This window comes from Eulemur rufifrons, chromosome 15, assembly GCF_041146395.1.
Source record: "Eulemur rufifrons isolate Redbay chromosome 15, OSU_ERuf_1, whole genome shotgun sequence".
Classification (NCBI taxonomy): Eukaryota; Metazoa; Chordata; class Mammalia; order Primates; family Lemuridae; genus Eulemur; species Eulemur rufifrons.
Genome location: NC_090997.1, coordinates 106861083 through 106874756, shown reverse-complemented (window position 1 = coordinate 106874756; position 13674 = coordinate 106861083). Strand labels below are relative to the sequence as shown.

Sequence of the window (13674 nt, the reverse complement as noted above, 5' to 3'; positions counted from 1 at the left end):
GTCGCGCCTTGCGGGAGTTCAAGTGGAATAACCTCCCCCATCCCTCTCCCCCGCCCCCTCCCCCCAGATCTTGGTCCTCGCCCTCCTCCCGGGTCTGTTCTGGGACCTCCGCGCCCTCGCAGGTCTTGGTGCGAGCGGCCCCTTTTCTCGGAAAGCGGCTGCCGAGAGGGGTGAAGGTGGCTCTCGGGTAGCGATCAGACCTTCGGGAGCGGTGGGGCTGGGGCTGGGACTGGGGCGGGGGCGGGCGGGAGGATGAGCTCCCCCGGCACAGAGAACGCGGGGAAGAGCCTGCAGTACCGAGTGGACCACCTGCTGAGCGCCGTGGAGAGCGAGCTGCAGGCGGGGAGCGAGAAGGGCGACCCCACGGAGCGCGAGCTGCGCGTGGGCCTGGAGGAGAGCGAGCTGTGGCTGCGCTTCAAGGAGCTCACCAACGAGATGATCGTGACCAAGAACGGCAGGTAGGTGCGCGCCGCGAGCCGGCGTGCGCCACTCACTGTGTCGCTCCAGCAGCCTTGGGGCCCGGGAAGTTCCTCCCTGTGGAACACTTTTTCTCCTGGAGGGGGACTTCTGGTTTCCTCAGGTCGTTAGCATCTGTGTATTCCTAACTGTCACTATTCGGAGGCTTTTGCTGTGGAAGCTCGAGGAGGAGGGACTGGAACCCCAGACTCCCAACCTCGGAGGCGTCTCCAGGAAGCGCGAGGGGCGCCTCACTTTTGTCCGCCGGCTTTGGCTTCACAACAGCGCTGAAATCCAGCGCTGCGCCCTCTCCGCCCGGGCCTCTGGGGCTGCGGGACAGTGTGGAGCAGCTGGGACCTAGGAGGGCTGGGAGGAGCCTGGGAATCACCTCTGCACGTTCCCGAGGGGGCTCCTCTTTGCCCTGCGCTATTAAAAGCCCCCGTGCCAAGCTGTCAGCCTCCCGCCATTGGGTCAGATTCGGGGTCCTCCTGCTGTGCCCGCCCTTTCTCTTCCAGGAGGATGTTTCCGGTGCTGAAGGTGAACGTGTCTGGCCTGGACCCCAACGCCATGTACTCCTTCCTGCTGGACTTCGTGGCGGCCGACAGCCACCGCTGGAAGTACGTGAACGGAGAGTGGGTGCCCGGGGGCAAGCCCGAGCCGCAGGCGCCCAGCTGCGTCTACATCCACCCTGACTCGCCCAACTTCGGGGCCCACTGGATGAAGGCGCCCGTCTCCTTCAGCAAAGTCAAGCTCACCAACAAGCTCAACGGAGGGGGCCAGGTAGGTGTGACGAGCCCGCCAAGGCCCGCGGGCTCTGCACCTTCTCCTTCGTGCTGTTGGAAGGGACCCTGATTGGACGGCAGAGGACGTCTGTCTTGGAGAAAATGCCACCTTTCCCGCGATCAAGCCCTTGCTGCGGTTTATATGAAGCTGATCAGGGCAGCACCGACCTGGGCTTACCTCTGAAGAGTGAGGGTCTTGAGCCGTGGAGAACTTTTGTGTCTAGTCCCAAACTCTCCTAGAGGTAGAGCAGATACCAGCCTTGATGGTAAACGGTCACAGTGAAGCCACACATGCACTGCAGTGCCCACTGCATGAAGTCTGAACAAACTTGTAAAATTTGCCCTTTTCTAAAGAACATTCTTTAGTCGGGGATTGTTCCCGGAAGACCCCGAGTCCTGGCATGTTGCAAACAAGCACAGGCTTTCAGAGATGTCCACAGCCTTCCTGGAAGCCTTAGTACCTTACTCTACAAGGTCTAAGGATTTTGTGATGGGCATTCATTGCTTTTAATGGTGTGTGGCATCTTGCATCCCTTTTCCAAACAAGCTGTGGGAAGCAGCCCATATAAAACGCTGAGACAGAAACTAACCTGCTGGGAAACCCACCGCCCCCGACAGTAAAGATACTTTCTTGGGGAGCCGAAGCATTTTCTGTGTCTTGGGTGTATTTTTCTCCTTGACAGCAGGACAAAGCGATGATTTGTCTTAGGTGGGACGTTGCCTCCAATCCCATGTCTGTCTCCCGCAGATCATGTTGAACTCCTTGCACAAGTATGAGCCTCGGATTCACATAGTGCGAGTGGGGGGTCCGCAGCGCATGATCACCAGCCACTGCTTTCCTGAGACCCAGTTCATAGCTGTGACGGCTTATCAGAATGAGGAGGTGAGAGGGACAGAGGGTGGGAGTGTTCTCGCTGTGCTGTTCCACGTGATTCCAGGGAACTGGGAGATGGTGTCCAACAGTGTGCTTGAGACTGTTTCTTTCAAATAATTTACTGCAACTTGAAGTGGAGGCCAAGGGGAGAAAAGTTTAAAGTGTTTTCATTTAAGCATTTTTTTGCCTTTTAATTTTCCACAGAAGTGTCTAAAACTAGAAACATCTACTACATGCTCAAAGTGGAGAGATACAGAAAGCATTTAGGTTAAGTACTATGAGAATTCCTTGAGAAGGAAATCTCCTTCTGTTGGAAATTTTCCCAAAAGGCTGAGGGGCATCCTCCCAAACCTGGGCAGTGTGAGGACACAACTAGGTATCAGGTACCCTTTAGTGCCTGTAAACCTGGCCCTTGTCTAACCCCGAAGTCTAGGAAGTTTACGATTTGTTGGTTAGGTTGTCACTATTGACCACAAACTAGAACCACCAGATCATTATTTCCTAAGAAGACCCAAGCTTATGTTTTGAGCCATTTTTGGTGACACTTGTGGAGTCAGTAGTAGGTTGACTTTATTGTGAATCCCACTCAGAACATTGGCATTTAGAGGTTCTCATAAATTTGCTATTCCTTACAATTACTCAGCAACTTCAGACCCAGATAGAAAACTATCTGGAAAGAAGTTTGATTATATTTGAGAATTTAAAAGTGGTCCTGGTGTTTCTCAATTTCTTGCTGCCAAATTAACTCTCCTGGCTAATGAGCAATATACTAGTAAATGCAATTTCTTGTTTTTCAGATCACAGCTCTTAAAATTAAATACAATCCATTTGCAAAAGCTTTCCTTGATGCAAAGGAAAGGTGAGAGAATTCTAACTATACATACCCTTGGGCAAAGAAGTATGCAGAATGATGAAATATTGCTGCACATACTATTTTATGAATTTTCTCTTTTTTGACAGTTCGATACACTTTTTTTTTGACAGGAGCGATCACAAAGACATGATGGAAGAACCCGGAGACAGCCAGCAAGCTGGGTACTCCCAATGTACGGTTTGTTCCCTTTTGCGTCACCTGTGTGCCTGGTTCTGAAACTAGACTTGCTGAGAGCTGGGAGGGACTAAGCTACCTAGAGATGGAGGTGGAGATGCGGCAGATGTCTGGGTGTGGTCGGGGAGCAGATTGCCCTTCTGCTGTGCAAGGCACGTGGCACTCTGTGGCACTCTGCTGTTGAACTGTCTTCAACCTGTCTTCAACCTCTGCCCTAGTAGGGCGGTGGATGCTCGCCCAGCCTGGGGGAGGATGCTGCTGGGTCCTTCTGCTTAGCTCTGAGGCAGCTGCCGCTCTGCCTGGGATGGACCACTGGGGTCTTGGTGGGTGTTTAGACCCTCCTGTATTGGGCAAGAGGAGAATCTAGTTCACTAGATACTCTTTGAGACAGTTTCTGCTTTTGTTAATGATTAAAAACTGAAGGACCATCTTCAGGGTGATGCTTACGAACAGATTTTTTTCTTAGCCCTCTTTGGTTCTGGGACTGTTGGCTGTGGTGTAAACAGTGGCTCCTAGGCTAGGGAGCATGTGCTTTAAGTCTGGTTTCTTTTAGGAGTTTCGTGAGGCAGAGGCAGGACGTAGCCGCATCTGTTGGGAGAAACAGCTCTGAATAACCTGTCCCCCACCCAGGGAAGGGACTCGGTGACGTTAAACAGCTGACACTGTAGTAGGAATTTAGCGTTTGCTAGTCCGTCAAGCGGCTGGATGCACCAGCATGGCATACTCTTCCTGAAACATCAATTTCTGTTCTGAATATGCATTTTTTTAAAATCAAACAGCTCCCCTAGTGAAGAGTGGCATGTGAACCACTGCCCTGGCAGGAGATAGGCCTGTACATCGTGGGCACATCTGTACCTTTCCCTCATTTCGATGTTGTCTGAAGAATTATTTGTAGTCTGGAAATTGGAAGCAGAGCAATTGTCTCCCTAAGGGTTGCTTTTTCTGAATTAAAAAAGAAGTTAAAAAAGAAGGGAGAGGAAATTGTAGTTTTAGAGGAGGGGAGGGCAGTCTTGGAAAGACAAAAGAGTAAGCAGAAAACTGGTCCATGCTGGGAGGCAGGGACTGCAGCTCCTGGTCTGTCTGTGTGTGGGCAGCAGGAGGAGAAGGGACAGGCATGTTCCTGTGTCTCTCACCCCTGCCTCTCTGCTTTTGTTTGTACATTGTATCACACGCGGCCTGTTTTGACATTGTATTCCTGCTCTGGTCTCACAACTGGAGGATGGCTGATCTGCCCTGGGGAACCTGCTTTGGGGGATTGTAAATCTCATAAGAGGCCTGGAGGGTGCTCTGTGTGTGTGTGTGTGTGTGTGTGTGCTGGGGGTGGGGGATGTGGGGGGGGTGCAGGGGGGAGTGCCGGGGATCTTCCAAAAACAAAAAAAAAACTGGTGGTTGAGGAAGTGGCTTGGGTTCTCCCCGGTCTACCCTACAGGTTTGGAAACCTTGGTTAACCTGTGGCGTTAAGTGTGGAGCTGAAGCCCTGTGGTGCCTAGGGCTGTAGGCTGTGCAGTAAAGTGTTAGACACTTAGGATTCTCCGATTCCTCAGGGTCTCCCAAGGAAAAGATCCCAAATCACTGGTCTCTGCTCTCTTCTCCTTGAAATAAGAGAAGTAAGACAATTGCTAGTTGCTCAGCATTCTTTTTTCACAGCAGGGGGGTGGCTCATTCCTGGAACCAGCACCCTCTGTCCACCTGCCAACCCCCATGCTCAGTTTGGAGGCCCCCTCCCCCTGCCCCCCACGCATGGCTGTGAAAGGTACCCGGCCCTGCGGAGCCACCGGTCCTCGCCATACCCCAGCCCCTACGCTCATCGGAACAACTCTCCAAGTAAGTCCTAAGTCTCAGTCTGCCAGGGCGGGTGGGTGGCAGGGAGACCACTTTGGGAAAGGCATTCTGCCAGGGTCCAAAAACCAGGAAGGGAGACTGTTTCCTGGAATCCACACCCGAGCTTCCTTAGTGGTTCCAGAGGAGACTGTCACGTCATGCCTGCATCGCTGCTGGCTCGAGCACAGACACATCCAGACCAGAGCCTGCAGGGCTGAATGTGCCTTAGAGTTAGTGTCAAAGGTTAAAACGGACGACAGATTACTGGGCCTCTCCACAGAGCTCTGGCTGATCTCTAGGCATAACACCCAGGTTTGAATATTTTATGAACCTCTCTAAAGTGGTAGTTTTGGATCAGCCAGGTGCAAAAATCCCTGACTAGACCAGTGATTTTCCAAGTACGTTTCCTGGACCGGAGCACCAGCGTCGCCTGACAGCAGGCCGAGCCCCAGACTTAATGGGATCAGAAGCTCCCAGCTCTCGGGGTGGGCCCAGCAATTTGTGTTTTAACAAGTCTCCAGGCGGCCGTGATGTGTGCCCAGTGTTATGAACACTGGGATAGACCATAAAGATGCCCTCGCCTCATTCTCTCTAACACTGTGCACGTCTAGACTTAATTTTGTCTGGCTCCAAAAGGAGGAAAATAGCCAAAGAACACCATAAAACAATTAAGCAATTAAAGCTGATTTGAAATGAAAAGAGCTTATTGGGTAAGGAAATAGTACTTCAGACTTGTTCAACAGAAGCAAAAAGATTACGTTTTTAACTTTCCCAGGAGTAATGGTTTCTGCAGCTTATTCTTATGAAATAATCCTTGGGGGAGAAGCAGGTTAAAGTTTTTTATATATTTTAAAGAGAAGTCACCCCTAGTCAAGCTACTGTAGGATTCAGTATCTGTAGGGCATCTGCTGATCTGACGATGAAGGGAAAAGCTTGGGTTCACCGGAATAGTCTTCACTTACATACATTTGGCAATAAGCATCAGCCGTTGATAACTGATTAGGCAGGCTAATGACTTATTTTCTGTATTTACCATCCCATATACATTTTGTTTTCAATGTTGGGTAGTTCCAGTTATTGGTGATATTTCATGCGTTTTGTTGTTCTTGGAAGACCCCATCCAATAACTATGCCTTCTTACCTCCCTCAGCCTATTCTGACAATTCGTCTGCATGTCTGTCCATGCTGCAGTCCCATGACAACTGGCCTAGCCTGGGAGTGCCCGCCCACACCAGCATGCTCCCGGCGAGTCACAATGCTGGCGCGTCTGCTGGCTCTAGGTACGCTGGTCCCGGGAGCCTGGGGACCTCCTGCTGTCTCCATTCACGTTGGCCCTTATTCCTCACTCTGCCCCGTCCCTGTGGGCGGGTGGGCGTTTATTTATACTGTCCAGGGATCCCAGGTTACCTGGCTGCTGGGTTCTTTCTTGCAGTCTGTTCCCTGGCAGGACCCGTAGCTCCTTTAGAACTGTGGTGTGGAATGGGAGCTGGGCTATCCTGTCCCAAAACAAAACCAGTGGCTGCATCCTGGCTGTGCCACTTACTGGTTCGTGTGATGCACAAGTCTCCTAGCCTTTCTGAGCCTCAATTTCCTCAAATATAACAAGAAGACAGTAAATAACCCCAGCCTCAGCCTGTCTCTGGACTTGTAGGGTTGTGGGGTCAGTAGGTATAGTTTGAAGAAATGTTTCCAGAACCTTTTGCAGCAGGAGCTATTAAATTAAAGAAGTAAGTTTGTTGGCTTTTCTGTGGATATAGGATCAAAGTCCTTAACATATATTATGGGTAACTGGTAAAGAATGATGGTTATTTTATTAACTTGCAAATTATATAGAGGAAGAAGGGCTTAAAAATCAAGCAGGCTGGTAAATGTATTATATTTCTTCATAGGATTAATATAAAAACCTAAAATAGCAAAGCTAGAAGTCAACCCTCACTTTCCACTGAGGAAAGGGACCCAAAGGTATTAAATGTTGGTCCAGTTGTTGGCTCTCAGCAGACCAAGCTTGGAATCAAGCGATCTTGACCTCAAAGGCAATGCACTTGATTGCTTAGAATTCACAGTATATCTAAGACCTCAATTCGTCTTGTCTAGGAAACAATTTCTCTATGATAAGAATCCAATTGTCTGCTGTTAGAAATGAAGCAAACAGTGCACAGACAAGCAGACTTTTCAGTGGCTCTGAGAGCATCGCTCGCAAAGCCTCGACCCAGTCAGATGACCTGCAGGGTACAAACTGCTGACCGAGCCCCACCTGAGGCTTCCAGTCTGGCTCTGATTAGGCATCTCGGAGCCTGAAACTTTCATCTATAAAATGGGGTAATAATCAGCCTTGATTAACTCAGGGTTTACAAGATCAAATGCAATTGAACTACGGGACCTGGCTTGATAAAGCAGTATAGCAATATAAGTAAGGTCTTGTTATTCACTTATTGAAAGACTCTTAAGGATTTTTTCCCAAAATAAAATTGTATCGTAGTTCAATACTGTTCATGGCTATGTGCTTAGACTGGAGGATTTAATGCTCGTTGCTATTCCTAACTTGCTCATTTGATACTTTGGGAAACAAAGCCTCCAAAGTAGTCTCAGGCCAAGTCTACAGTGACACAGCTAACTAAAGGCAGAACTGGGACTTCTGACCTGACTCCCAGGTGCCTTCTTTCCGTGCTGCACGGTGCTAACTCACCTGTCCCCCTGGGGGAGACCAAATGCAGGGAGTGTGTCTGCGCTGGGCTTGCTCTGAGCAACGCCCTTCACTGCATGCGTTTAGCAGGGTCTCGTCTTGATCCCAGGAATCATTGCAGTAGGGGTGGGGGGTGTCAGTTAGAAACAGATGCTTAGGCTCATTTTCTAAAGCTTTGGTTGAGTGCATGTGAGAATTTCATATTCTGAACCACAGCACAAAACTGGAGTCTCTTCTGAGGTACTTCGTGGTCCCCTGCTGTAAGCTCTGTATCCGTGAATATTCTTTTTAGTCTTCCTCCTGACGAGTTTGTTTCTTGTTACTAGATGTGACAATAACTTATGTACACCTCAGAATGTGGTTGTCAGTCATTTAATAATACGGAGAAATGACCTGTTTGGAAAATCCTGTAATGCAGTTATTGGGATGGGACCTGCAGCGTGGGGCTTGTCCTCCTGCGGCTGGGCTCTGCCCAGGCCTGAGGCCCGTCCCTGTGCTGTTCCCTTTCAGTCAGTACCCCAGCCTGTGGTCCGTGAGCAACGGCGCCATCACTCCGGGCTCTCAGACGGCAGGGGTGTCCAACGGGCTGGGGGCCCAGTTCTTCCGAGGCTCCCCGGCGCACTACACGCCCCTCGCCCACGCCGTCTCAGCTTCCTCCTCCTCAGGGTCCCCGCTGTACGAAGGGGCTGCCACGGCCACAGACATTCCTGACAGCCAGTATGACGCCTCTGCCCAAGGCCGCCTCGTGGCCTCATGGACACCTGTGTCGCCACCTTCCATGTGAATCCAGGCCTGTCTCACAGCGCCCAGCAGCTCTCTGTTGTGGCCACCATAGATTGGACTGATCTACGGGCACAAAATGGCAGTCTCATGGGTCAAGGGAGGGAAATAAAGCCGTGCTGACTTCACTGTAAAATGGGAGGAGGAATCCAAGCTCTGCCCTCTGTCAAGAGTCCCACCCCCTTTGCTGCCATCCACAGCAGCAGTATTGTCCCAAGGGGTTTGTGTGCCCCAGGTGAATCCAGGGTGGGAACGATGCAGTAGGCCCAGAAGTCAGTCACAATGGTTTGACAGAGTCCAGAAACCTTTCTGGAGAATTTGCAAACCCATTGGGCCTACTTTAGTGAGATAAAAAGCACACTTCTAATTCTCTTCCTTGTTGCTTTCGGGTAGTTAGAATTGAGCTGTTAAAGACAGAATAAAACCATAGTTGAGGACAGCAGATTTTAGTTGAATTTGAAATTTGACTGCTCTGCCCATTAGAGTGTGTTTCTTTTGAGCATATGTAGCTAATCTCTTGTACTGTTAAACCTACGATTGTTTTATATGTTCCTTTTGTCAAAGTAGCCAAAGACAATCAGCAGGAAGCATTTCCTGCAAAATAAAGGCAATATGCAAAATGTGGTTCGTCAAATTATTATTCAAACCTCTCCTCTTTTGGGTTTTTATTGCTTATCATAGCTAGTGGGAAAGAACTTATCCCTAAGAAGCATTTTAATGTGTTATGAACTTTAACATTGTATCTACTCAGTTGCAGAACTGGAAGTGAAATTTGCATATACTTAGTGCTAATTGCCACAGAAATACAAACCTGTTAAATGATTTTCAAGTGGTTAAATACTCAACACGGAATGATGAATGTGGATAAAGACAGAGCGTAGAATGAACTGATGCCACAAACCAATGTAGGCTGCCCACCTGACTCAGGTGGAAGTACTGTAGATAAAAGGAGTTAATGAAAAGTTATTGTTTGTCAGTGTACAGTGTAGTTGTCATGGTAATTGGAACAAAGTGGCATCTGTAAATATCTTTCCTGCTTATTCCCAAAAGTGAAACAGAACTGCAATTGTGCTAGACTGGGACAATTTCTCCATCTAGTGGCAGAATCCTTAATGTTGACCCTACTTCTGCCTTAACCTCTGCTTTCCAAAAAGTTTCAGGTGGCCAATAAGTCAGTGCTGGTCAGTAGTGCAGAAGCGCTGGAGCGGCAGCGTGAATGCACGAGCGACGTGGACGCAATGGTTAAGGGAAAACGCCGCAGGGAATCACTGCTCGCCTCACTGCGCAGTTCAGCTCTGGCTTCTTTAGACTCTACCTACCAGTTCTAGGACAGAAAGTATCTTTTTTTGCCTTAGCGAGTACAAACCCAGAATTTAAGTGTAAATAGCTGGATTTGGGGGCAATTTGTGCCTGCATTCCAAGTGGGATGTGCTTATTGTAAGGTGCCATTGAAACATTTGCTTTGGTTTTATTACTACTCATGTAGAAATACCCCCAGATCAGGAGGTTTATTGACAAATGTGTTGGAAGAATATTTTTGAGTAAACCCACTGTCCAAGGAGCACTGGGAAATAGAACGGGCTCCAGGCGTCTGGACGGAGACCTCTAACCAGAGTGGGTGCTGGGGTCTGCCGGGGAGGGGCTGGGGGCTGTTTGGAAAGGAGGTGGGAGGGGCAGGTACCACCTGTGATTCCCCCCACACGGTCACCTCACTGAACACTGGTCCATCTCCTCTGTGCCGTTGACTGCCAGGGGCCACGGTTTGCACGCTCGGGACCTACAGCAGACCTTCAATGGTGCCAACAGTGTGGGGGTAAATGAGGAACCGGGGCCAAGTGAGACTGGATGCTGCAGGCTACTGAGGGTTTGTCCCCAGAGCACGGCAGCGGGACCATGGCTCTGCCCCACTGCTGGGGGCTGTGGGAGGCTGAGTCACATGGCCCTCCTCAGGGGCCTTAAACTCTGGTAGGGGCCAATTTTACACAAAGAAGGACATAGTATTGACATGTGAGCTTCTGAAGGTGTCCCAGAGTTCATACTCTAAGAACTAATATTTTAGTTATCCAAACAGTGTCTTTCCATTATGCAGCGTGGGCTGTGGCAGCTTTGCAGCAGAATGAGCCTGGCATTTGGTATAAAAGACCTGGATTTAAGTATTCATTTGCCTTATTTGTTGCAAAACCCTAGGAAAGTTAGTTTTCCACTCCTGAACTTCCATTTCCTTAACTGTAAAAGTGGAGAAGAGAAAATGCTCATCTACTAGAGTGGTTGTGAAAAATAAGAGAGAGAATGATCTTGGAAAGTATAAAAGGCAGAAATGGCGTCACAGTTAAGATTCTGAGCCAACAAAACACACCGTGAGCCCAACTTGGTTTATGGAGCTGTGATAAGAAGACGTTGCTGCCTCGGAGAAATGTTTAGTTAAGATCTCAAGCCACCTGTCGATTTGGAAAGTGAATCCCTCATGTCTGCTGTGACATTCCCACGACTTGTTTCTCTGCCAGGGTTCAGGTGGGCTCTTCATGAACAAAAGTGTGTGGTTCACCCTTTACCATGGAATTATACAACCTGAACTCTGTGTCTTTGGGGTTACAGTGGGGATTGACCAGTGTGTGAGCGGAGAGTGATCTTTAAAAAGTTCCCTGTGACTATTCTAATGTATGTGACCTGATTCTTTCATTGTATCTTTTTTCCTCTTTAGAAGGAAAGTAGTAGATAGAGATTATGCTTTCTATAAAGAGAAAGAAATTTTGGACCATGTATTTAAAAGATGAATGTTTAATGAACACATTCCTGGTCAGGAATATTGATAAGTCAGTAAATGGCATCTGTACCAAGATTAAGATGGTGTAAAATAGAGCTGAATCAGTCAAACTATGAGCTAACATAAAGTCAAAGAGACCCAAATCTGTATCAGTCAGGGTTCTTCAGGGAAACAGAGCCAATAGGAGATATATACTATATATTTATACTTACGTTTGTATTTATATAAACGAGGAGATTTATGACGGGAATTGGCTCATGCAATTTTGGAGGCCAGGAAGTCCTACAGCCTGCTGCCTGCATGGTGGAGAATCAGGAAATCTGGGTGCGTAATTCATTCCAAGTTTGAAGGCCCGAGAACCAGCTGTGCAACATCTGGGGGAGGGAGAAGATGGAAGTCTCAGCTGAAGCAGAGAGTGAATTCGACCTTCTTCTGTCCTTTTGTTTATTTGGCCCTCAACAGAGCGATGGTGCCCACCCACCTTGGTGAAGGTGATCTTCTGTACTCTGTCCCCCCATTCAAATGCTAGTATCTTCCAGAAACATGCTCACAGATACACCCAGGTAGAATGTTTTACCAGCTCTCTGGGCATACTTTAACCCAGTGAAGTTGACACATAACATTAACCCCAAATTCTATTTTCTAGCACAATATTATATTTTAAAAATTCTTATGTATTACTACTAAACTGAAAAATTATGGTGCTCTATATTATACATACTCCACTTACCATGGCAATATACCAAGAAACATAAGAATGGTTTGTTATTAAACTTCCTTCTCCCCAGTTCCTAAAACTATAGTTTTGAGAAGAAAAGCCAATTTTTCTTATATTTAATTATGCTTATAATTCTAGTATTTTTATTTTCATTAAAAAGAAGAGGTTAAATGATCACCTCCTTTTCCTGTCTTTCCAAAAGCTAATTTCAAATTGGGAAATAAATAATGATAAAATTATTATATAACTACATTCCAAAAATTTAATATTTCTCAGCGTGGGAATTTCCTTCCATGACGATATTTATTCAGATAAGCCAATTATTGATACATTAAGTTTCTTGAGCTCAAATTATTTAAACACAATCATATTTCATCTTTGGAACAGTGATGCAGGTACTGCAGGATAGAAAAATGAAAATGCAGAGATGGCATTTTTTAATGCTTTTTAAGATTTGGATTTGTGCACTAAACCAAATGGTTGTAAAGTTTAAATATTTTATGCTTCCTTTTTTTTTATTTAAAGAAAAAACCTTCTAAATATATCGTTACCTAAATAGTACTTGAGGGTATGCAAATTTAATGTAGACTTGAGTTTACTCTTGACGTTTGTCTTAATCTAAATACCTGGCGGCTGAAAAAAGCTTACTGTTAAATGCCACTCAATTATCGTGGCTGTTTGGTCAACTGCCATCTTCCCAAAAGATGCCCTGCAAAGCCTGTCCCTCAGGCAAAGCTGATTTTATTAGATAGTGAGGAGTAACATCACCTCGGTAGAGTCATAGCTGTGTCTAAAACAAGGCAAAAGAGAAAAGGGTTTTTACGGGGGCTGAGAGCTCAGGCTGTACAATTTAATGGAGATCTTGCAAGGTGGAAAATGGGTCGGGACTTGGCAGAATTCATGACAGATTAGCCCTGGCACGGAGGGCACAGTCGGGCCGGGTCCCAGAGTGAGTCTTGGTGAGCAACTTTTCCAGCTGGTTCAGTGTAATCGTCTAGGTGCAAATTATGCTCCAGAGCAAGAAGCTAATTTTTTTTTAAATGCATGGTCTCAGTTGTACATAAACACCAGGGAAAATCAAGCCTAGTCCTAGTTCTGCTTAAAACAGAGAAAGAAAATTCTGTTAGTTTTGGATTTCATTTATCATCCAACAAAAGCTAATTGCTACAGAAGGTCATACAAGACAAGTGTAATGCTAACTCTTGGTGTCCAACTAGTAGCTTAATTGTTGTTATAAACAACAACAATTGTTATTTTGGACTTATTTTTGTATGTGTGTTGGCAGACAAAACAAATAATTATGATAGTTCTTCCAGTAATACCATTCAAATGTTTTAGTAAATGAGTTTATGCCCACTACAGGTTCATAATAATCCAATCAATACTTCAGAGTGAATTCCTACAAAATTATGAGTGAACAGCTATGATTTTGCACAATTGCGTGGGTTTCAATTTTATCCTAGCCAGCCATGAAGAGCATGTACTCTCACTGATAATGCTGCAATTTACCTAAAAATTTTCAAGCCAAATTAAAAAAGCTAAGTCACCAAATTATATCAGAATAAAGGTTGAGACTTTTGGTTCAGAGATGATATTTTATTGAAGGAAACAAGAAGAATCACATAAGGCATTGCAATTTGACTTTATGTAATAATAATATTGGTGAAACATTCCTTCAATTCTATTATCAAAAAAATATAAAGAAGTCCATCCATCAAGCTGAAGTATTGGGCAACAATACATAACAT

At 46.7% G+C, this 13674-nt stretch overlaps 1 protein-coding gene across 3 annotated transcripts; it reads left to right on the top strand.

The window, feature by feature from the left end:
• The first annotated feature begins 252 nt into the window (after positions 1–252).
• TBXT (T-box transcription factor T) lies at positions 253–8448 on the top strand. Of its 3 annotated transcripts, none has more exons than XM_069488537.1 (8): positions 253–458; positions 972–1236; positions 1987–2121; positions 2910–2971; positions 3097–3158; positions 4811–4984; positions 6132–6261; positions 8175–8448. In XM_069488537.1, the coding sequence occupies exons 1-8, from the start codon at positions 253–255 to the stop codon at positions 8446–8448; spliced, it is 1308 nt and encodes a 435-aa protein (XP_069344638.1). The 3 variants fall into 3 exon arrangements, with proteins under 3 accessions (XP_069344638.1, XP_069344637.1, XP_069344639.1); XM_069488536.1 differs by having other exon boundaries at positions 4808–4984; XM_069488538.1 differs by lacking the exon at positions 4811–4984.
• Positions 8449–13674: the final 5226 nt, after the last annotated feature.

What these genes read in the sequence shown, in the direction of transcription:
- TBXT (XM_069488536.1), top strand. Translation starts at nt 253, where the DNA reads ATGAGCTCCCCCGGCACAGAGAACGCGGGGAAGAGCCTGCAGTACCGA. An exon ending in TTCCTTGATGCAAAGGAAAG is followed by an intron (nt 2,972 to 3,096) that starts GTGAGAGAATTC and finishes TTTTTTTGACAG; the next exon opens with GAGCGATCACAAAGACATGA. An exon ending in TCATCGGAACAACTCTCCAA is followed by an intron (nt 4,985 to 6,131) that starts GTAAGTCCTAAG and finishes TACCTCCCTCAG; the next exon opens with CCTATTCTGACAATTCGTCT.